Source organism: Thunnus albacares, chromosome 2 (genome assembly GCF_914725855.1).
Source record: "Thunnus albacares chromosome 2, fThuAlb1.1, whole genome shotgun sequence".
Lineage (NCBI taxonomy): Eukaryota > Metazoa > Chordata > Actinopteri > Scombriformes > Scombridae > Thunnus > Thunnus albacares.
This window is the reverse complement of record NC_058107.1, coordinates 24290465-24315176: the sequence shown is the minus strand read 5'-3', so window position 1 is coordinate 24315176 and position 24712 is coordinate 24290465. Positions and strand designations below refer to the sequence as shown.

At 38.4% G+C, this 24712-nt stretch overlaps 1 protein-coding gene across 1 annotated transcript in view; it reads left to right on the top strand.

The window, feature by feature from the left end:
• pgm5 (phosphoglucomutase 5) overlaps window positions 1-23999 on the top strand; it is a 29447-nt gene extending 5448 nt beyond the window's left edge. The window contains exons 6-11 of the mRNA XM_044374380.1: window positions 1093-1247; window positions 11358-11473; window positions 14509-14644; window positions 15340-15523; window positions 20358-20495; window positions 23028-23999. Coding sequence (XP_044230315.1) covers window positions 1093-1247; window positions 11358-11473; window positions 14509-14644; window positions 15340-15523; window positions 20358-20495; window positions 23028-23117 — 819 coding nt within the window. The 3' untranslated portion in view covers window positions 23118-23999. The remainder of the gene's footprint in view (window positions 1-1092; window positions 1248-11357; window positions 11474-14508; window positions 14645-15339; window positions 15524-20357; window positions 20496-23027) is intronic.
• Window positions 24000-24712: the final 713 nt, after the last annotated feature.

Genomic DNA, 24712 nt, shown 5'->3' with positions numbered 1-24712 from the left:
ATTTGATGGCAACCAGTGGCTAGAACTCCAGTTTGTACAATTGTAAGCTGAAAAGATTTACAGTCACAATGTCTTGAATCAATATAATATCAAATACAATTTATGTTATATTTATGCAGAACTTTTTTTTTGCTTCAGTTAAAGGCAGAGTGAGCAGGATTTTCCTAAAAAAAAAAACAATGTATAGACTCGTACAAAAATGATCCCTCTCAATCATCACATATGACCCAGTACCAGTGTGTGGTGGTGTGTGTATCTGCAGAGAACCAACCTTCTGCCTGTATTTTCTTATTTTGCTGTGTTTGGGACGTTTCTGGGCGTCAACCTTTGGGCAGTGGGTGTGTAGCCCCCAGCCAATGACAGCATTCAGGGTGTGAGGGTTATAAAAACGTAGCGACATAGCGCTGCAGTGTAGCGCTTCTGGTGTCATTTAGCTGGGGAGGAGGGGCCAACTTTGAACGTTGTGTTTATAAACCGCAACTGACAAATCCTACTCATTCTGCTTTTAATAACAAAATTCAATCAAATGCAGAATACAACTATTTTCAAATCTTTAAAATTCGGTCACAAATATATAGTTTCATTAAGAAAAGTTTAAATAACTTCTTAAAACAGCAGGGCACTGTAGATTTTAGATAAATTTACTCAAACAAGAATAAATAGTGTATTTATTGCGTAGTATTTTCAGCCACTGTTTACAGTATAACACATTTGGTGAGCTAGTGAGTATGTGTGACAGCTGGATGCTATATGTGGGATCCAGTCAAAATAAACTACTTTGCCCATATACATCACAATAATGGAGCATGACACCCAGTGCAGCAGTGTGGCTCATGGACACAGAGGAATATATCAGGAACTATATCAGGCTTTGAATACACAGATAATTCCTTGTTGGTTTTGGTCTTTTCATAGGACTTGTTGGCAGTAAGAAAACTATTACCAGTTATTATTACTAGTCATATCCTGAAGTGCCAATCAATCAAGTTTAGTTGGACTGTAGCTCTTTTTCTACATTATTAGATAAAATAACTAATAACTAGTTACATGAGAAGACTCACAGTGCACTATATGACTTTGTGTTGTTGTTAGGACCGGTACATGATCCTCGGAGAAAACGGCTTCTTTGTGAACCCATCAGACTCAGTAGCCATCATGGCTGCCAACCTCTCCACCATCCCCTACTTCAGACAGATGGGTGTTAAGGGCTTTGCCAGGAGTGTTGCCACCAGCACCGCCCTCGACAGGTAGAACACACATTAACACACTTCTAAAAACACACACACGCACACCACACTCACACACTCAGCAGATGTAAGGGGCTTTTCCTTCTCTTGTCACACCACTTCAAACTCTCAAATTCCTGCAGCAGCCCAATCTCTGGAGAGGGAGGACACTCTCAGATGAAGACTCACCCACTATGAATAAGACTGTGAGATCACATACACACAACCCCCACACACACATTTACTCACAGCCTATAAATATTATCTGTTATGTAAGAGCAGAGCAGAGCAGAGGGTGCTGAATGAGAGGATGTGATCACAGCAAAAGTCATCCCCATTAACATTGTTCCAGTAGGAGGGAACCCAGCGCTGCACCCCTTCGAGGCTTCAACAGAATGCTGCTCATGGGAAACGTGTCATTTAATACAATGAGCAAACCAGAAAAGACCAACTATAATTAGTTCAGATGAATATGTGTATGTATGTTTTAACACAATACTGTTTCAGTTATAGTTCATACATTTTGAGTTTATTTCTGTAAAACAACTCCAGACTCCAAAAAAAACAGTTCAAAATCAGTTTTGTAATGAATTAATGAATGCAAATATAAAACTCAATTCCTTCATTAGTTTCCTTGAAGTAAAGCTTCAGGTTTTCACCTGACAACTACAATGAGTTTACAAACACCTTTTTGAAGTACAAGCAGTATTAATTGACTTTTATTATAGTCTCACTCTGACCCTTAAACATTTATAGGGGTTATAACATGCTTTTTGTGATTTTCCGTCATTTATATATTCTTATAATGTTGGATGTCTATGTTACTGTAAACATAGCCAAAAACGTAAGTTGAACAAATGTAAAAATGCCACCTTCAAGTCAAAATCTAGGGCTTTAGCCTATTTTGAATGCTTTGTTTGCAAAGTTACCTTTACTTCCTCACTGAACTGATGTCGGATCATTCACGCATGCCGCTCGTTCTGTAGCCCTTGTTGATAAGGTTGTTGCTAAGGTTCAGGGCTTGCGTTGTCATCATGGTTCAACTACAAAAATGTTAACAGTGACTGCTTGTTTGGGATGGATCACAAACCAGGTACACCAGTATATGGCTGCTACCCACCTTCCCCTCCACACTCATGCTTTTTAATGCACAGGAACGTCACACTACTTTCTGTATTGATATTGAATATTGCTAAGTAAAATGCATACTTACATACATACGAGTCGACATGAGTGCCTATGTGCATATATGCATGCTTGAAAGTGTGTGCTTGTACACCTACCTTTGTGAGGACTCGTTTGAGTTTTAGACCTTGTGATTGAGGACATTTTTGGAAAGTGAGGACATCCTCACTTTGGGACAGACCATCAAAGACCTGTTCAGCTTAGAAATGGGTTTAGTTCAGTTTAGGGTAAGGGTTGGGGTTAGGCATTTAGTGGTGATGGTTAAGGTTAGGCTAAGGGGCTGGGTAATGTATTATGTCACTGAGGGTCTCCACAAGTATAGAAGTACAAACATGTGTGTGTGTGATGAGGCATGGCTGACATGGGGCCAAAAGTTGAGCAAAAGTTTCAAGCAGCTCTTTCAGTTTGATTATTATGGTTTAACATCATGAGACACAGCCTTGAGCCCGCAACACAAGTGTGCAAGTAATGTGTGTGTGTGTGTGTGTGTGTGTGTGTGTGTGTGTGTGTAGGACTCTTTACCCTAAAAAATATGACCAAAATTTTGTGATGTAACATCACACTTCATATATCTCATACATCATCACTTTTCCCTTGTAACTGTGAAACCCAGAGAGATCAGGATTGGCAGTGAGGTCACTTCCTTAATGTCTGCCAGGGGTAACACATACATATGCACACACACACACACACACACACACACATACATGAGACTGAGACCTGAGTTACAAATGTCACATGTCCCACTACAGCCTCAGCACACACACACTCATACACACTCACTGTAGATGAAATGGCCTTTTCATGAATTACTACTACACATATCTTCTCTTTTTCAGCATTTTGCCTTTTTAGTACTAAAGATAGAGAAAATAAATTCAATTTCCTAGACAGTAAATTGGTTGTGCAATCTGCTGAGAAGTAGAATTACCTTACAGCATGATGTCTTAAACTGCAGATAAAATCATGCTCTGGGCTTTCTGAAGAGAAGAGAAATAAATTGCATTATAGAAGATTTTCATTTCTTTCCCAGCATACTCTGAAGTATGTGGAGTTACGCAAGGCACACCTACCTCTTCTATGAACATTTAACTGATAATTACTGACATTGTACAAGGTCACTTTGTTCAACTCTTAAGCTTTATATCCGCCACTTAATTTCCTAATATAACAATGCTGCCTGCGAACGTGTAATATTAATATCTACAGGTCTTTGACAAAGACCAGGAAGTGTTGAAGCACTTAGTAGTATGGTGTCTGATCCTGGAGTCAACCCAAGTGTAAGCCTTTTTAGGACAGCGAGCAGCCTGTGTGTGTGAGTGTTTAGACTGAGCAGCCCGCCCTGCTCAATGTTTATTCGTAGTCAGGCAAACTATGCTATAAAATACTTGATAAATGTGATGGTGTGCAGTATGTATGTTGTTGTAGGAGTCCAGAAGGAAGAACAGAGCAAAACAGAGAGAGATAGAATCTATTTGATGTGTTCAGGTGAGCAGAGGATGTTTTGTTGGATTCAGACAAGAGAGGAGGCTTTAGATACAGGTGGTAAATATTTCACTCTGAGGCATCTGTCTCTTTGTCGTGTGCTTGGGTGCCTGTGTCTCATACCATTAGTGAGGGGCTGAGGGAGGGAGGTGTCAGAGGAAGAGAAAGTGGGAGGGGAATATGGGTAGAGGAAACATCTGCCTCTCCTTTAACCACTCCAGGGATGGGAAGATGTAATTAGAAGAAAGGACTGAGCCATTGACTGTTACCAGGATGAGATCCAAGTGCTTACACTGAATGGCTGATTAACACTATGAAATGCAGGGGTCAACTGTGTTGTTTTAATGGCTGTTGTGGTGGTTACTAGGATGAATAAGGCCGTGAGAAGACTAATGTCTTTAACAGCCACCAATGCCTACATTTAAGCCCCTGTTAGACGTAATGTGGTACCAGTGACTGCACCAAGCACAGACTGTGCTTTTATGGATTCATTTTATCCTGCACCCCCTCTTGAGTATTGCGGTGTTTGTATCATGTTGTTATTTGCAACCTTGTTTTGGTGGAATGAGAAATAAAAGAAGACACAAACCAACAAACAAACACAGTATTTCAGCACAGGTGAAGCATGTCACAACTCAAAAAAGAGATTCATTCTGGGTTCTGGCATCAAGGAGCCATCGCACTATTTCAGAGAGTAGAGTACATTGTGATTCATTCACTTAGTTTGAAATTAACATTAAGCCTAATCCAAACAGTTTTGGTAGTCTTTGACTTATGTTCTTAAAAAATGGCCAAAGGTTTAGTTTATTTGTAATACTGAAAAAACTGAGAAATGGTCAAAAACCTACAGAGAAAAGCTGAAATGCTGTCATCAAACTAAAATGTTATTATTACCCATCAAAACATTTGAGGGGCAGCAAAATGCAGCCAAGTCAAACACTGACCTAAAAAGCATAATTTTTCCCTGAATATAGTGTTATGAGATAACAAATATCTTTTTGACATAGTCTTGGAAAAACCTAGAAAATGGCTCCGAACTGGTGTCAGAAAAGTATTTTTTTGCACAAATTACATAAACAATGTAGCTACAAATAGTCACAGAAATCATCTCTGCTTAATTCAAGTTCTTTATTTGCTGATGTTTTCAGTGTTGGCCACTGTAGCAACTGCAGTTCTTCACAGTATCGAGTTTCTGTGTTGTCCAGTTCAGGTCAAGAGGAACTCACATTTCAAGCGCAAGTAAAGCTCCTTCCAGCATGCTTCGCTTTTTGTCCGAATGCCAGTCTTAAGCTTTTAAGTCCAGGCTGAGCTTTCTTCAGAGGGTGATGTGATGAGAGAGGGCATTGCATGCTATGTTTGGTCAAATATCAAGCCAAGGCCAAAAGCTGGTAATATTTCACTCTCCGGATGTAGAGAGAGGCCTCATCCCTCACATTACTGCTCAGAATTTCCTGATGCATGAGAGAGATATATAAAGACAGTAAGAAAAAGAAAGCAAACAAAGGAGATATTGGTTGATTTGTACGTGCATGTGTGTGTTTACTGTCTACCGTAAGTGTGTGTGCAGGTCAGTTTGTAATTCTGAGCTTTAGGCCCAGAGAGTGAAGATAATGGGAGAAAGACATAGTCTAAAATCTCTTCATCTTACAAGCCTGGTCTGGATGGAGAGAAAGCATCCAAATCAATCAAAGACAGACCTTTTCTAACTCAGCTTACAGAAAAAGAATCATTTTTATTCACATCAGAGCTTCATGTCATGCAGCAGTGATGTGTCATCCTAAAAACAATTGCTTGGGTAAGATTTGGTGAGATCTACCAAAATGTATATCCTTAGCATCAGGTATCTTACAAGATAGTAAAATCCACATTTTTAAAGATTTAAGCAACCGAATGTTTGAAGTATAGGATGATTCACCATAAACATTAACTTATTAATTTCCGTAACCTAACTATCATCATTACTCAAAATAAAATATTCAATTAAATTCCCCCTCCACTCAAAAAATGTTTTTGTTCTTGTTCTTACAGTTGGATGTTTGAGCTTCACTGTGCAGAATGATGTACGTGCAGAGTTTGATACTAGAAGGCTGTTTTCACATTAATCTGCTGAAAGTGGAAAATTTCTCTGTGTTCATTCAAACACACTGTTTTTTTTTTGTTGTTTTTTTTAAATGATGGAGCTACGAGCATGATTTGTGACATAAATAGTTTGGAAGCCAATCCCGGTCCAGTATGCAGCTTACACAAGTGTGATGTGGAAACTTGAAGCCTCCAGTGCACAAACACTGAGAATAGACTTTACAGTGAAGTAGGAGACATCTTGTGTCCAGCAGTTAAGCTTCTGAAATAAATATATTTGCATTTTTCATAAATTCTGGATTTTTAATGAGGGAGATGGAGTAGATGTCATTTTAAGGATTTTAACGTGGTAATTATACCTTTTTTTGTGGAAAAACATCAGAAACACATGATTGTTTCAAGCAGAGTGTTTTTATATGTCTTAATAAATGTCTGGAGGGGATCTTTAAATTTAAATTATCAAAAATAAGGCTGGAGTGCACAGCTGGAAAACTGTAAAATGAATTTTCAAGCCTTTTTAAAATCATTTTGTAAATCACTTTTATTCATGCATCATTTTAAAGACAGGTTATTGAAATAGCATTATGAACTGACACATTTAATGACAGTTATAATGAATAACATTAATCATGATTATTTGGTTAATGGAGACAGTTAGATGTTGTTTAGAGCTCTGAAAGCAAGTAATTGGTCCTTTGAGCTTACATTACTTTGGTTACATATAGTCCAAGGCGAAGAATGAACTGTGACAAATGAGATGGATTGATGTATTTTGCATCTGCTAATTTAATCAATCATTATATGAATTGTTTTCTAAATCTACCAGTTAAGTGAATGATTATTACCTGATATTATTATGCTGGTTGTCAATCTATATATTGAAAGCTTTGGCAGTTTCAGAATAAAATACTGTATGTACCGATTTAATGAGTTACTACAAAAAAGTCAATAATGGTGGCAGTGTTCCAACAGGGGATGAAGTACTGCAATTAAATATTGCACCTGCATTGTATCTGATGACGACATTTATAGACAGGTGGCAAATTAAAGGAAAAAACAACAGAAAGTGTCTTAGTAAGGTGTTCTGCCACCACGTGCCACCAGAACAGCTTCAGCGCACCTTGGCATTAATTCTGCAGTCTCTGAACTCTTCTGGAGGGATGAACATCATTCCTCCAAAAGATATTCTCTCATTGGATGTTTGATGATAGTGGTGGAGAGCGCTGTCTAACATGTCGGTCCAAAATCTCCCATAGGTGTTCAATTGGGTTGAGATCTGGTGACTGTGAAGGCCATAGCATATAATTCACATCATTTTCATACTCATCAAACCATTTAGTGACCCTGTGAGTTGGGGCATTGTCATCCTAGAAGAGACCACTCCCATCAGGATAGAATCGTTTAATCATAGGATAAAGGTGATCACATAACAACTTTATATTGATTTGCAGTGACTCTTCCCTCTAAGGGGACAAGCATTCAGACCTGTACCAGTTTTTCCTTTAATTTGTCACCCGTCTGTACCAACACATGTACTTTTTTAAACTGAAATTCTGTTCTTTACTAGTGTGAGAAAATTGACATAGTATGACTGCAAAGCCTCACTGTTTAGAGGTCACACCTATACACAGGGGGATTACAGCCCTAAATAGAAAAGAGAGACTAGGACAGCACTCCAGTTTGACTTTTTAATATTGCCACATGGATGTTTGGGGTGTAACGCCCTTCTTCAGCATGTATACTTATCTACCAACATTTTTCTGTTCTGGCAAAGCCTGTTGAGAGGGAGGCAGTGTCCACCGAGCCTGTCTGGTCTGAGTCACTATCTGTTTAAATATGCTTGTCTTTGATTATGCTTGTATATAAGCTTCCCTCGCTTGACCTCAGGAATTATAGTTGTGGATCTAAAATCTGAATATACCTTTTATTGTGATTTTGTTTGAAGAATGCCATGTGGCAACAATTTTGATGATCAAATAAGTGTTAAAGAAATCTTTTAAACAAAAATGGCAAAAATTCCAGCTTCTCAGATGTCAATATTTTCTGGATTTCATTCTCCTCTATGATAATAAACTGATTATCTTTGGGTTTTAGACTGTTGAACAACAAAACAGGACATTTTGAGAAGTCACCATAGGCTTTGGGAACTTGTGATGGACATTTTCACAGTTTGCTGAACTTTTACAGACCACAAGAATAATCAATGAATCAAGAAAATAATCTGTAGATTAACTGATAATCAAAATAACCGTTAGCTGCAACCTTGGTCATGTCAAATGTTTGAGTGCAGCTGAACTTGCTTGTTGCTTTTGCTTGTTTTTACAAATCTGTATCTGTGTGTGTGTGTGTGTGTGTGTGTGTGTGTGTGTGTGTGTGTGTGTGTGTGTGTGTGTGTGTGTGTGTGTGTGTGTGTAAGCTATGTTTGGGTGGGTGTGTACCACAGCAGTGTTTATCCTGTTGTTAGGTTAAAGCTTTGCTTGTGCAAGGATCAAACTTGAGAAAATACTATTCTCACCATTCTCTCAGTGTTAATGACAACCTTCTTCCAATATTTTTGCAACTTTGTTTGAAAATTGTGGGCTGGTACGGGTCAGTCTTGGTGCTTGTGTTGGCTGTGGACGTGCTGTTTACAACGTAAAAAGCTCACCACAAGGCCAGAGTTTCTGTTTTCTTTTTGGAATGCCAGGCTTTCCGTTCCAACTCTCGATTCCCTGGAGGGGAATAAAGCTAGTTTACTCTTATTTGGTAATTTAACCCATCCTCATGTAAACAAGTGCACTGGGCACAATGTGGGATTTATTTATACGCATGATGATTGTGGGGATGTGTATACCACCCCTTCAAGTATGAATTCCACCCACATCCACATATATTACACTGCGAAATCCCACATTAGAAGTATTTAGGATTGACAGTTCTACATGTTTGTTTCTTTTAGAGCAAAAACTGCTTTGTTGGGTTGCATATTTTGTGGAGTGATTCTTAGCTGAGCTCTGGGAATTGAGTTTACATTTTGCGGCAGTCACCAAGGGGATGTGGATGATGTGGTTGAGGAGTAATCTGTAGGGAATGGGAAGGACACTGGGTATCCATCTTCTTTTGCAAACTAAACATCTCTGTAAGCAGACTCAGGGTGGTAACTTTTATAATACAACATCTGAGAGACTGCCTGAGTTTAGACTCAATAATGAATGTGCCATTTTACTTAAAGTCAAATGACTCAAATCAAGACTGGGCTGTAGTTAGAGTTTTAGAAATAAGGTAATTAGTCCAAATTACTCCAGTGGAACCCCACACCCTTTTTTATGACATGCCACCAAAAAAATCATTATACACAATAATCTAAATACTGTTTTGGTTCTCCACACTCCACAAATTATGATGGAGAGATATGTCCATTAAGTCCATTATATTTTTTATTGTTATTATACCTAAAAATAGTTAAATTTAAACCTGCATTAACTGATTTTGGATACTGCAGAGGGCAGCATAAGAAACTTCAAACAAACTCTGCTATATCAGCTGTTAAGTTGATATGGGAAGCTTGTTAGCAAATCTAGAGGCACATCCAGCAGATACAGAGCAATACTAGCATTTAATTGGAGGTTTATTTCTGTTCACTCGATGAATGTAAGTCTAATATTAGTAGCTCTATTTTGGTCTCCTCTAACTTCTGTGGGAAATGCAGTCCACTATGTTCACCAGCTAGTTGCTAACTGTGTCCCACTGTCGTTTGGTGTTGGGCAGGCTTGTTTGGGCAGGCTTGTTTGCTGAAAACAGTTTCCTGCTACTGCTGGAAACAATGCTATGAAAGCTCTGAAAGTGAACCAAAACAGTAAATTTGCCAAAACAATGAGCTGAAAGTTGTTGAAATGCTTGGTAGAGCTGAGGGGAACTGCAGATGTGGGTTCAACATCACAAGAGACTCCTTTCACATTGTCATTTGATCATTTTTTATTGTAAAGATATTGATTATAGCACCTTCAAAGATACTGGTTCTAAAAAACATCATGTCAGCTTTAATGAACCCATCATGTGTAATTGTATGATGTAAACTCTGCCACACGTGATTAAAACCTTCAGTTTCCTAAAACAAAGCCAAGGACATGACCTTTGTGTCCTTAAGGATAGGTACGACCTTGTCCATGAGGCTTTGTCAGTGTGCTGACTTATATTATTATTGAATGTGCAAGAAAAACAAAAAACTAATTATAAACTAAAACTAAAGTTATTTTTCCTCGGTAATAGTGACACATTTAGTTTAAAATATGGACAAAAAACACCATGAACATGTTTCAGATTTTTAGAAAGTCTGTAAAAACCCAAAAGAGTTAGCAAAGGCTTTGGCTCTGAGTCTAAGTGCCAAGATCTGATTATTGTGATTACTTCTGATTGTTTGCTATTTCATATAAAGTTATTTTTTGTGTCTTTTTAAAATTTTTGTCCAAATATGTCAACCCTTTTCTAAAAGCGTACTGCTTTCCTCATCATGTTATTGTAATTCCCCTGTATCTTGCTAGTTACCTCTCTGTAAATTTGTACTCCTTGATTTTATTTGATTTTTTTCTTTTCTCTTCTTCCCTGTAGTCTGGTTCCTTGCACTCCCTCTCCTCCCACATATTATACTCTCTGCACCTTCATCCCTCCCTATGACCTAGGGCTGGGCGATATGGACAAAATCAAATCACACAATATTTTTGACCAAATACCTCAATATCGATATTGTGACTATTGATGCTTTAACAAAATATTTACACAAATTAGATTTTTGATAAATAATCATCAGTAATGTGGATATAATGACTAAGTGGGTTAATAATAGAACAGCTAGAACAGTCTGATTAGTTCAGAAAATTACATCACTTTACTGTAATTCAGCCTTTAAAACCAGCAACCAACACTTATGCTGTATCACGATATCACGATATTCAAAATCTAAGACGATATCTAGTCTCATATCATGATATTGATATAGTATCAATATACTGACCAGCCCTACTGTGACCCCAACATGCACATATTCATATATACACACACACACACACACTCTCTCTCTCTCTCCTCTCTCTATGCGAGCACACGTCTCAGTTTCAAAGCAAACATCAGCTAAAAGGTTAACTCACTTTGTTCTTGCAGCCTTTGCCTTATTAAGTTATTGGATGAGCTGTTGGCAGATTGCTTGTCATACAGCATTTGGTTTGCTTTATTTTAAAGGTCAAGGGATTGTTTGTAAGCTTAGCTCTCTCTCTCACTCTCTCTCTTTATCAGAACTAGGAAAGACTGGCATTAGATAACAGAGGGAGATAAATACATTGTGTGTTTATAAACTAGACTATCTTTGTCTCTAATTTGTTTTTGTCTCTCTCCTCTGTATGTTTTTAGGGTAGCCAAAGCCATGAAACTGGCGCTGTATGAGACTCCCACTGGCTGGAGGTACTTCGGGAATCTGATGGATTCTGGGCGTTGTTCCCTCTGCGGGGAGGAGAGCTTTGGAACAGGTACGATCTCTTCAGCACACTCACTCGGTCCAAACAACGAAACAGCTTACAGAAATGTATCTGGTGAATACAGTACAGACACAGGGCAGCAGTAGCCTGTCAGCATGTGAGTAGAAGGTCACTGATTCAAACCCCTGGACCGGCTTGGAAAATATGAGTGGGCGTGTGACTAAGAAATCCCCTCCCTTCAGCAGCAACTGTTGTTGAGGAGCCTGCGAACAAGGCCAATTGCTAGAGGACTGCACTGGCCAGCTGCTGCTCTTGTGGTGAATATGCAGCAGGGACTTAACACTCAAACGTCAAGTGTGGCCAGTCAACTGTCTCTTGAAAATTAAAGGAAAAGTCCAGTTTATTACAGCTTTGGTCTTATTTTTGTTTTGGGGGTTTACGATAATATTGTACATAGAAAACTAATTGTTGAGATTTGAAAACACACAAATGGCTCCAACCATGTCTGACTGATTTCAGCCATTTTTATATTGCGATAAAACCTAAACTGAGTACCTGAAATGTTGTCACATTGCCAGGAAGGCAGTAAACAGTTTAGGTAATAATTTTGCCATTTTCCTTTCTTTACTTTCTTTCTTTCTTTCTTTCTTTACTAACCCTGAGGATTGTTTGAAGCAGCATTTATTTGTTTATTTAGCCACTTGAGTGAAGAGATCCAAAACTCCTAAAAACTTCAGGCGAACATGTTTGCAAACAGTCTGATATTGGGTCTTCTTGTAGCTCTATTTTGCTCTCCACCAACTTCTGAGGGAAATGTTGGTTCTTTAGTGGCTAAATACTTCACTTTGTTCACCAGCTAGTTTCTAACTTTATCTGTCTGCTGTGTGGTGCGTGATTTATCAGAGCTTGTTCCCTGAAAACGGCTTGTTTGCTGCTGCTGGAAGTGAGACTGAACCAAAACAGTAAAGTAGCAAAGATGCTCAAAGATGCTAAATGCTACACAGAGCTAAAAGGAACTTCAGAGCTGGATTATGCTTCTTTATGGTTTCAATATTACAAGCAACACATAGTCATTTGACCCATTGTTCATGTAAAGATATTGATTAATGGAGCTTTCAAACCTGTGTGTTTGTCTGACAGCTTGCGTTCCTGACCCTGTTTGACCTCTTCTCAGATCTGAGCAATTAACTTAATATCCAACAATATCCAAGTAGTTTGAAACTGAAATTATCCTTTAAAGGTTAAAATGATGACAATTGACAAATCAGGCTATTCTTGGTGTAGAGTCTAACCAAGTTGCAAGTAGTGCATCCTGACTGCCAGCAGCTTCAGTCAGAGTCTAATAGATGTGAGGGCTGTGACCCTGGCTGCATGTGTAAATAATCCCCATTCTTCTGCTATAAAAGGAGACAGGGGCTCCCTGAATCACGGCAACATCCAGACAGACCTCCAGTGGCAATGTTTTCTATGAATGTGCGCACACAGTCACATACACACACGATCAGAAAATATAAACAACGTGTATGTACAAATGATACACGTACACGTTTGCTGTCTCTTGCCCTCCCTCCACATCTGCTTCTCCTCTCTACCTTTCCCACTGCCCGTCCATTTTTCTGTTCATCTCATTATAGCTCTGACCTTCTCTATTTTTAGCCCTCATAACTGCACTCATAGCAACAAACGTTTAGTCTTATCTTTACTATAAGTGTCCCCTTTTTTCATCTTGATAGTTTATTCTGTTTAATCAGAGAGGATATCTTTGACTTTGGAGGAAGACGAAACAAGACAGGAAAAGGCGAGAGGAAAAAGGCTAGTGGGTGTGAACAGGAGAGAAAAGAGGAGAAGCTTGTAGCAAAGAGAGAGCAGAGGGAGTAGGGAGAGTCCAAATATGAGAAATATTGACGAGGAGGAGAGAACTGGAAGGAACAGAGGCGCAGAGAGCACAGAGGACTATGGGAGCTTACTCGTTGTCTACCCATGTAAGGCCAAAAGCTCAGAGGGAGCCCTGCATAGTAAATCATCTGAGCTGTATACCACTCCTGCTCTTTACTAACTCTCATACACTTACCCAGACACACACAGACAGCTTGAACCATTATAAGGGTTAATTTAACCGGTTCTGTCAAACTTTGCTGTACTGAACACTGAAAAATACCCCAAAACACTGCCAGTTCCTATAAGTCAAGTTGTGATTAACAGCGATAACACATTTTTGGAGTTGAGCTGAAAAGAGAAGCTGATAGTAATAAAAAAAAAGAGTTTACAGTACAAACTGAAAATGTCTGGTTCTGCTTTGTTGATACAGTAATGAGATCTGTAAGTTATATTATGTGACCCCATGTGACAAAGGGAGACAGACAGCGAGACAGGGATTAAATATTGACAACTGTCAGTTTCCTAACAGCTGTATACTGCTAGAGCCGGACAGAGCTAAGAAGTACACTTCTTATTTTCAAGAGATATTATCATGGATTTGTTTTACATTACGTTTTATCTCCTCTCTGATCTCTTTTTAAAATATACATTAAACATGTAAGTTCAGTCCATTTTCTGCTCCAAGCTCTTGCAGTGAAACATTACTAACATATTCTATCATATTAAAGTGTTTCCTTAACGGATACCTTCACTGTGCAGCTGTCTTCGAGAACAGACTGATAGCTCCCCAATGAAGGAGACTTAAGGGTGTGAACTACTCCTCTGTTTGTGTGTGTGTGTGTGTGTGTTTTGGGGTGGGAAGCAGAAGACATTATTTGTGTTGGGATGTTTGGTACGTCTCCAAGCCCTCCCTGACCTTCTGTTACATACCGTATGGTAGCGGCTGATAAACTAAATTTGGCTACGTTTTTACATTTGCTTGTTACAAGTTGTGTTTGCAGATCAGTAAATTGCTGTGTAATCAAAAAAAGGTTACAAAGCTCCAGTTGTGAATTACTGATACTGCTCTCATATCCTACAAAAGTTGTGTTAGGCACATGGCAGGAATATGTCAAGATTATATGTTATCTCTTGATGCCTCAGTTCAGTTCCAGAGTGATTGGAAAGGCTAGTGAGTTCTGACTTTTGGTGTCTTCTTCCTCCTCCAGGTTCAGACCACATTCGTGAAAAAGATGGTTTGTGGTCGGTGTTGGTGTGGTTGTCCATCATGGCCGCTAGGAAACAGGGTGTGGAGCAGATTGTCAGAGAGCACTGGGCCAAGTTTGGACGCAACTACTTCTGCAGGTAATCAGCTGAGCAATGTCTGAATACAGAGCTGATTGTTTATCTCCCATGGAGCCACATTCCTTGGTTGAATCATTATGTCTTGAATTTATTTAAATCTACAGGCTCTGAGACTAACTTGAGCGATTCTCAATCCCTTGTATTTCCACCGAAGCCTGATATGTCTCCTAGGCCTTCACCTTCATCCACTTCCCCTCCAGTCCTCCTCACTGGTTGTCACTTGTTCTTATTTTAACCTCTCCCTTGTGAGAGGCAGAGATAGTTACTGCAGTCAATGTTCCCACTGACAGTTGCTACAGCTTTTCATGTTCCCACACTTAGCTTCCATAATCTGATACAAAGTTCCCACAGCACATTGATGGAGAGGACTTAAAGGACAGGCCAGGGGCCAGACCCCAAAAAACTATGTAAACCATTAACAAGGAGAATCTGTCATGGTCTAATGTTTTATGTAGTTGAAAAGCCACCAAAACATTAAACCAACTTGTAGTACCAGAGAAAAAACTAGAGAAGTGCCTTAATGCAATAAAAATATAATGTAACAAACAGCAACGATGCAAAAACGTGTCTTTATCTGACAGTTTTTCCTCTTAACCAAGCTACTGTCTTTGTGCTTTCTAATTACATGTACAGTATAAGTGTGTTAAGTTTCTAACCAAGCATGTATGTGTTTGTTTGTATCTTGTGATTGCCAGGTTTGATTATGAAGGCCTGGACCCACGCGCAGCCTTTTACCTTATGAGGGAACTGGAGGGAGTAATCTCAGATAAAGCATTCACCAGCCAGAAGTTTGCTGTAGGAGACCACGTATACAGTGTGGAGAGGGCCGACAACTTCGAGTACATCGACCCCGTGGATGGAACAGTGGCTCGAAACCAGGTCAGTTATATAATAAAATTAAAGGATGGAAATAAACAACATGAAAAGTAGGCTATTACCTCCATAACAGTCAACTCTACCTAGAATATTTGGCAAAAAAGCATTTTGCTTTGCAGATGCTTGACTTTAATATGGCAAGGAATTGATCTTGCTCACAAGACTGTTGACTACTCTGTAGCCACCTAGGTTTTTAAATTTCAGATTCATTATTTAGTGAGGAAAAGGACATTATAAATTCTTGTTTAATAAAAATACAAATAGGTCATTTGTATTATGTGTCTCTTGGTACACAGTAGTGACATTTTACTGCTGTTCCTGTGTGATTGAAGTTCAGTTTGGTTTCAGTGCGTAGATTTCAACATTCAGTGGTAACTGTTACATGGAACTGGATATTTTCCTGATGGCTTTCAAATATACAACTAAGCAGTAATAGTGGATAACTGTGGCAGCAGGAAACATGGGTTACACTGTTCTGGAGGGTGCATGTCTGCTCCATATTTTTTAAAAAAGAAAGGAAAGAACAACCATGGTACAATTCAAGGAAGAGGAAACAAGTGTGGTGCCTGTATACTGTAGACTAGGGGTGCAACGAATCACAAAACTCACAGTTCAGATCATATCACCGTTTTGAGTCACGGATGGGATAATTTTTCGGATCAGCAAAAAAAACCCCAAAAAAACAAAACAAAAAACAATTTTGTAAAACACTTAAGCAAGGAACTTTTGCCTGTGGTCTTTAAATGAAAACAACTTTCAAGATGTCCAATGTTTAAATAAAGTCTTAAAATATATAAAATATTTAATACTTGATTGTTAAATTAAATTGCAATATGAGGCATGATACCTTCTTCCTTAAACATGCTAGTGAATGAAACAATCAAAACATTATCATCAAAACTTGATGATAAATTATAAACATGAACACGTCCTGCAGCTTAGCTTGTTGAATGAGCCACCAAACAAACATTCACTGGGAAAAAGTGCACCGTTAACGTCAGTTAGGAGCTAGATAGCTAATTAGTTGTGCAGCTGCAGCACATTAAACAGCGTGTAAACATACCTGCAGGTGTCACTTCAGACCCGTTAGCTGCTGGTTTGGTCGTTGCTCTTCAAAATCCCTGTCAGCGACATGCTGTCTGTGCATGACTTGTAGCTACAGCATTTTGTTTACTTTGTCTCCAGTGAGACATTAAATTTTGCAGTTAATACGCAGTTCACATACGAACCACGGGGAGCGATCCGTATGGATCATGGATGAACTATGTTCTGTAACACCACTACCACCACCATGTACAGTATATACTGTTAAACCCTTTACCACTTAGAGAAATTAGCATAATATCCGCCACTATGATTTTTTTGGGTGAGCATTTTAAAATTATTCTGAAGGCATAAGATTTGATTTGCTGTAGTAGACAGCTGCTTGATTTAAAAATTAAAAACCTACACACAGGGACTTAAATAAATAGGCCAGTGATGAGGTGTCTCTTTCCCAATAGATACTAGGGATCTTCAGTGGTCATATAATCTGTATCCAACCAAAAACTGATGTGTTACTTCCTTACCTGAACTCAAGATGGATCTCAACACCAACTGGACCAATCTCGGTTTTTGCACAGAACCCTGGTTCTGTAGCAATTTAGGTTGAACTGAGGTGGATGAGAAAGTGTGACTTGAGAGCTGGTTCACATCAGGTCAGGTCTGCCTGAAGACGTCTTACAATCACACATCTCACACACATCTCTCTCTCTCTCTCTCTCTCTCTCTCTCTCTGTCTCTCTCTCTCGCGAGCCAGACCACCCACTGAGCTTCTCATCAGAGAGGTTCCATGTTTGGACATGACAGTAAATCTTCACTTTCAAACCATAAACATATGTATATACACACATTACATACAGCACATTTGTATCCCTAAACACACCGATGACTCTCTTGGTCAGCATACCCTCCCTGTCCACCCCCCCACCCACCCACCAGCTGACACCTCTGTTCTGTTGTGTCCAGAAATGTGTGGAAACTCATTCCTGGCGTCGACACTTCTCACCCTCTGCCTCACCTAATACCACAAGTACACACACACAGTGTGCTTTTTAGTGTGTACCAGTTGTCCATGTGCATAACTGTGAATACGTATGTACACTTATGTGGCCTGCATGTGTTCACACTTGTACTTGCCGGCGACTTTGTCCGTCAACTTCACCTTATGTGCCTTTACAGCGTTAAGAGGAACGTCTATTGCCGTCCTGCTGAGAACACTACTTCTCAGTGTTACCATGGTTACAGCGGCTCCACAGTTAGTTAGTCAGTCGCCCTAAAATGTGATTTAACCTCGCCGGTAAATCCTCAGCATCTCAGTCACCCCCAGTGTTTGTTATTACAGTACACATTCCTCCCAGGACAGAATTATATCAGCTGTCGTCTCTCTCTGCGGCAAGTGTGTTTGAAGGGGGAGAAGTTGGCACATGAACACACACAAACACACACACACACACACACACACACACACACACACACGCAAGCATGTACACACACACACAGGCATGATAAACTATGGGGGATGCACACAGCAGTGGCATGGCTTTGTAGTCTGCTACTGAATTCATTCTGCATTGTCTGCATGTTTTAAATAGATAGATAGATTGATAGATAGATAGTTAGATAGGTAGGTCGGTCAGTCAATCGATTTATAAATAGATTTCTTGTCCAATTTAACTATTTGTTTTAGAAAATAAACTTTACTTTGATCATTTTCAGTCTATAGTAGAAAGTAAACATATCTGTTTACCTGTTTTGCTATGTGCATGTCTGTCTGTCTATTATTAACATTCATATTGAATTAATATAAATATATTTACAATTGAATACATTTTGAATACAATATGTGATTTAAAGGTAGCTTAGCCACACAAAAGCTGAGGTAGCAGTTACTGAGATCTGCTAAGGGTTACCTTTAGCCACTTTAGCTAGTGGGTTTTCTCCAAAATGATGGGAATTAGCAACTGCCATAAAAATTTATTATTAAAGTCCATTTCAGTTTCACTCAATTTAGACAAAAAATGTAATTATTGTGTTTTCCTTGGTACAGAGAGAGACATGGACATACAGATAGACACGACCCACACCATTTGTGGCTGGTATGCATTCCACTCAGGGCCTCTGAGCTCTGCAGAGGACGGTGTTTTTTAACAGGCATTTGTCAGCCTCCTGATAACTGCTACTCTATTGTTAGAGATGAGCTGACACTCATAGATAGAAAGACAGACAGACAGGCGGACGGACATCTCTCATTATCACTGTCTCTCCTCACCCGGAGTCTGACATGTTATCCTACCGAGCCAAACACAGATTAGGCAGAAGGCGAGTCCAACCCAGCGGTACTTTCCTTTTAGTTCCACAGTCTATAAATGATGAAGCTGAATTTGTAAAGGTATTATGTAAAGGTCTGAGATTAGGTTTACTGTTGACTGTTGTACTGCAGCCATTTGTTCATAAAAATCTATTCTTGAAGAAACTAGATATGTGTCAATATCAACACATGTACATTTTTTTTTATCTCTGAAGTGATGAATCTGAATATTTTACATTGTACATTGGAGTCAAGGTAATCACATCACCCAGCATAAAGTATTGAGGGTGTGTTTAATGAAATCCATCAGGATATTCTTCATATTCATGCTCCTTGTTTTTTTTCAAAACATATCACAGTCTTTTCCCCTGAACTTGTGTTTTGCTCTAATGGGATAAGGAAAGAGGCGCTGTGGAATTTAGGACAGATAAGAGTCATCACCCATCCATTAGTCAAAGAGTCTTATCTTCCTTACGTCAGCCAGAGTGAGTTGTAGTTGGTTACCCCAACGCAACAATATCCTGTTTTCCTGAAGAGTTCAAACAGTTGAGGTTGTTGAGCCAGTTAAAATGTGATGTTTTTACTCTGCCTTGGTGTGAATCTGCCCTAATACAACCTTTATGAGCCACTGAACATAGAGCAATAGTCAAGTTACCTCTTTGTAGTAAATTCATATCTGGAGTCAATAAAACTTCTTAAAATAATACAGGAGTTATGACCTCACATAACTTTACAGACAGTACTATGAGGGATGCAAGCAGGCCGTACAGGACTGCTGGTTGCATACAGTCCTAGAAATGTACCTGATACTAGTGACATCTAGTGGATGTTTACAGTTATTGCAAAAGAAGTTGTATACTGTCATGGGTAACACTTTGCTGAAAATCCCTCTATTTAGCATTTATAAGCAGTACACAACCATGTGATACATGGCTTATAACACACTATAATGTAGTTGTAAGCAAAATAAGTGTTAATGTAGTTGTCAACTATAACTCCTCCTGTGGGCACCGATAAGTGGAGATTAGTATATAAACAGATGATGATTTGACCATAAAGTAAAACACAGTTGTAATAACAGAATTGCTTACAAATACTGTACAATAATAAACACATTAAATCCTCTTATATCTGCTGATTACTACACTGTAATCTGTTATAAACCATTTATTAAATGTTAGTATACTGCTTGTAAATGCTAAAATGGGGGACTTAAAGTAAAGTGATACATCCCTTTTGTCTTTAAGTCTGATATTTAATGATTGATTAGTCAATTAACTGACTAGAGAACAAAAAGAAAAGAAAACAAACCAAACATTTTCTGTTAATAAATGCAATCACGTTTTCCTCATTTCATATTGTTATAAATTAAATGTGTAACTTTTGTCTTCATTTTTAACATTAGCAAGAGAAAATGAAACAACAGCTCATTGAAAAGATAATGAATAGTTTAACTAATAATGAAAATCATGACTTGCATGTTTCAAGGGTTTAAGGATCGTCTTCAGTGATGCGTCTCGTTTGGTGTTTCGGATGAGTGGGAGCGGCGGAGGGATGGGCGCCACCATCCGCATTTACGCTGAGAGCTTCGAGAGGGACCCTGAGAGACACAACAGAGAGACACAGGTACAGATTGTGTTGGTTTGGCTGCGAGCTTATGTGTGTGTGTGTGTGTGTGTGTGTATGTGTGTGAGATCCAGAAATTCAGTGTGTGTGCACATATATAATATGTCTACATGTATAGCCGGGGTGGTTTTTTTGTGATTATTTGTATTATAAAAACAAGACTTAAAATTTTCAACAGTTATGATTATATCTACCTGTTCACTATCTTTTGATATGCAGTATTCAGCCAGTTTAGTCATCATAAAACATATATTAGACCGTCATAGAAATAATGTTTCATGAGAAGACAGTTCTCTCTCTTAAAATTAAATTCTTCATAATATGTAGATTCCATATAAAATGTAATAGTTGCAAAATGTACACTGTACCCGCTATAGAAAATGTTTCAGATCCCTAGAAATAAATCTTTAAAAGTTTATGAAAGAAAGCTCCATCTGTTTCATTTCACTAGTCATTATTTTGGAATAAAATGGCCTTTTCCATGACTTATCTTGAAAACAGAATTGTCTTACTTACTTACGACCACCTTTACTTTGTGCTCCGATCTTTTCAATCTTTGGAAAATTCTTAACTTGAGGCGTAAATTGTTAAGTTTTGATCTGTCTCTTGTATTAGATTGAACAACGAGAGAAGCACAGTGATATTTGCATCTACAGGAGTGCTCACATTCATAAACCTTGTGCTGTGGTTGTGATCATGTAATGCACTTTCATGTGTCCCCATTGCAGTTGATTGACCTGTAGACTTTGGAGTGAATAATAACACTAGCTTCTTGTGTGGTTATGGATGTTTGAATAGGTAGCGTACTTTAACCATACTCAGGGGTTGTAAAGCTGCAGTTATGGTGGTTAGACAGTCTCATTTAGGTTTGGCCACCTAACCATACAATTTTATTAATTAGAATGTGCTTTTACAAAGAAGAATGACCCCATTTTGTGCAACCATGACCAAAAGCTGCAAATCAGAGAGACTGATCCAGAAACGATGAATAAGGTACAGATTTCACAGTCATAAAATGCTTATTTGAGCATTAAAGTCTATATTTTAGCATTCATAATATGTATAATATTATGTCATTAATGTATGCTTAATTCATGTGCAAGAACATGAATCGTAGGGGGCAGCAAAATCAATAACTAATCTGCAGATTAATACATAAACCAGTCTAAAGTATTTAAGACGCTACGTTTGAATAGGTAAAAGTATGTCATTTAACTCTGTGATTATGTTTTCCTTGTCCCTGTTGTCTGACCTACCTTGAACCCTTGTTCAGTCATTAATATTAGATCATAAATTCAGTTCCTAATCACTCTGTTCCTTAGTCGACACACATAAATCATCAGACATGGCATACAGTACATGATTAGACAGCATTCTTATTAGGTTAGATTACGAGTTAGGTTAGATTAAGAGCTGCTCAGAGCAGCAAAGCCACAGGCTGTCAGACTTTGCAGCCTACACAACATCATTAAGTCTCACATTGTAGTTGTGTTTATATGCTTAGACTATATATTGTGTGTGTGTTGCATACCACCACACAACCCTAAGCAATGCAGAGTTGTAAATACCACCATAACTGCTGAGTCATCTCATATAACTCTTAAGCAATGTTACTGACACGTGTAGTGCACATACATCCATTACGTACCTACTGTATAAGCATCCAGCTAATTGTTCCTAGCACTTATTCATTCCTAGTTTGTATGTATTTTATTGTAAGACATAGATGTTTAGTTACACCTGGTCTAGTTGAAACTCCTGTTGTGGCGCAACTCGACATTTCCTATTTTTTTATTGCACTGCAGAGTACCCTATGTTCAGATTTTATGAATGAATCATCCATAACGAGTAACAAGAACTAGCTGACAAACTAGGCTGTAAAATTGTCTTGACACGCATGTTGACACACTTTTTATAGGGCTATAGGATGACATAAGTCAAACTGCGTTATCTGCTTTTGAATCTGTTCAGCTATCTGTTTATCTGCATGGTGTTTTTAGACCCCAAACTTGCATGATATCTGCCATACATGTTGCCTTGCACAACAAAACAAAAACAAGGTCAATGTCTGCTTGGAGAATTGTCGTTTGACCACAGTGTTGGTGTGAGAGGCTCCATGTCATAATCAGTGCTCTCATAGTCATAGTTTCATAGGTGTTAAGCTGTGCTAGAGCTGCTTATAATATAAATTATACAGTATCTCTTGAGAAAGTGTGAATTTGAGTTATTATAACGCTAGGTGAAGTGATTTCTGCAGGCTCACAGCATCATGCACAAAAAAAAAAAAAAAAAAAAAAAACATTTTAGTTGTGGACTGAAAGGGATTTACTTTATACCAGCATGTGGTTGCAGCTAAAAAAAAAAGGGCAAACCTGTAAGTTGAGCAAACATTCTGTTCATTAAAGATACACTACCTGATTTTTATATTTATGATACCAAAAAGCACTTCCAAATCCCAAACCTCCTCCTAGCTTAGTTTTGATAGTTTGAAATACAACTGTGTCGATTTTCAACACATGCTTGTTACTGCAGGTGGTGCTGGGTCCTCTCATCGCCATCGCTCTGAAGATCTCCAACATCCATGAGAGGACAGGACGCCGTGGCCCTAACGTTATCACATGAGCAACTATGAAAACACACACACACACACTCACATGCACACACATGCATCTACCTGCTCACACAGATAAAAAAATACCTTCAAAATACCTTACCTTGTAATTTTCTGCCATTTTTAAATATGCCTTCATTGTAGCTTCAATTAATTTTTAATTTCCCTCTTTACATGATGACGAAAGAGCTCACAGCTACTGAAGTGCTTGCTCGTGGAGTTAATCTGTTTCAAAAGGAAAATTCTAGTTGGACACTGTTCTCTCAAATGTTTATTGACCACTATCATCAAAATTTGTGTGTTTTAAACAGGGAGTTATTTCATTTTGCAATGGATAAATAATGAAAAATGTGTAAACAGCAAATATGTTATGAATGTGCATGTGAGTCTGGCTGATTCTATGTTTGTGCCTTGCATTTGTCAAGAATTATTGATTAAGGGAGCCTAAGAGAAGTTTTTTTTAAGTCACCATGCAGTTTTTATACAGTACAGTTCTCACTTTTCATATTGCTCATACCTATACACTCATATACTGTATGCCACAATGTTCTTCTTCAACCATTTCATGCAAAAGTACCCTACTTCAAAGTGTAAAATAAAGCAGGCACTGCATCACAACAGAATTAGTTGATGTTTGATGTAAAATCGCATATCTTTCTTTATGAAGTACTTGGAAGTTGTCACACTCATGTTTACTACCTGACGGTATTCAAAATGTAAAATAACAAAATAGCAAATCACAAGTAATGAAAAAGAAAATATATTTTAGAATGATGTGCTATTTGGCCTTTTTTTTCTCTTTAATTTGTCAGCTTAGGCCTTTGGGAATGCTATGCAAACAGTGAATATATTATTTCTTCTTTTTTTTATCCAAATAAACGTTTTTGTGTGCAGCACTTGCCTTTTTTAATTGCATTGGACATGTATAATGGGGACAAATAAAAATACATCAGAGTGAGATACTGTACGTTGCCCTTAGGCATTTTTGGATTTTAATTAAACACATTTTTCATAATTAAGAGCCCGAGCACCACGCTGTGCAGATACTATATATCATACACTGATTGAACATCCTCAAGGAAAAGGGGGCCTTTGTTTGTCGAGCACAGCACCTGCTTTTGAACCGAGTGTGAAATGTGTTGAAGCTGTTGTGTTGCGATAAGAAATGCAGAGGGTTGATCTTTATACGGCCTGAATGGGACACTGAGAGCAAAAACTCATAAACACACTGATTGCCGTCATTATGAGTTGAGGATGTGCCAGTGGATATCCGCAAGGATGTGTTCACTCAGTCAGCCAGACATTACCTGTCAGCCATTACAGGTTATTGCCCCATCCAACTGTTTTATAATGTCAGGGGTTATTTGGATGAGGATCAATGACAGTTTATCACTTGCTAAGGTGATGCTTTATGTTTTAACTTGAATTGTTTCAGAGTCTAATATCAAATATTGTAGGTAGGTGTGTGATTGGTGGTGAATTACGAAAGTGCCAACTACTGCTATTTTAATTTGTGCATGAAAACAAATCAGCTGCAAAACAAGTTACAGAACATAGTTGCCCCACCTGTAATTTAATTGTGGTGAACTTTTAGACTCAGCTGTCA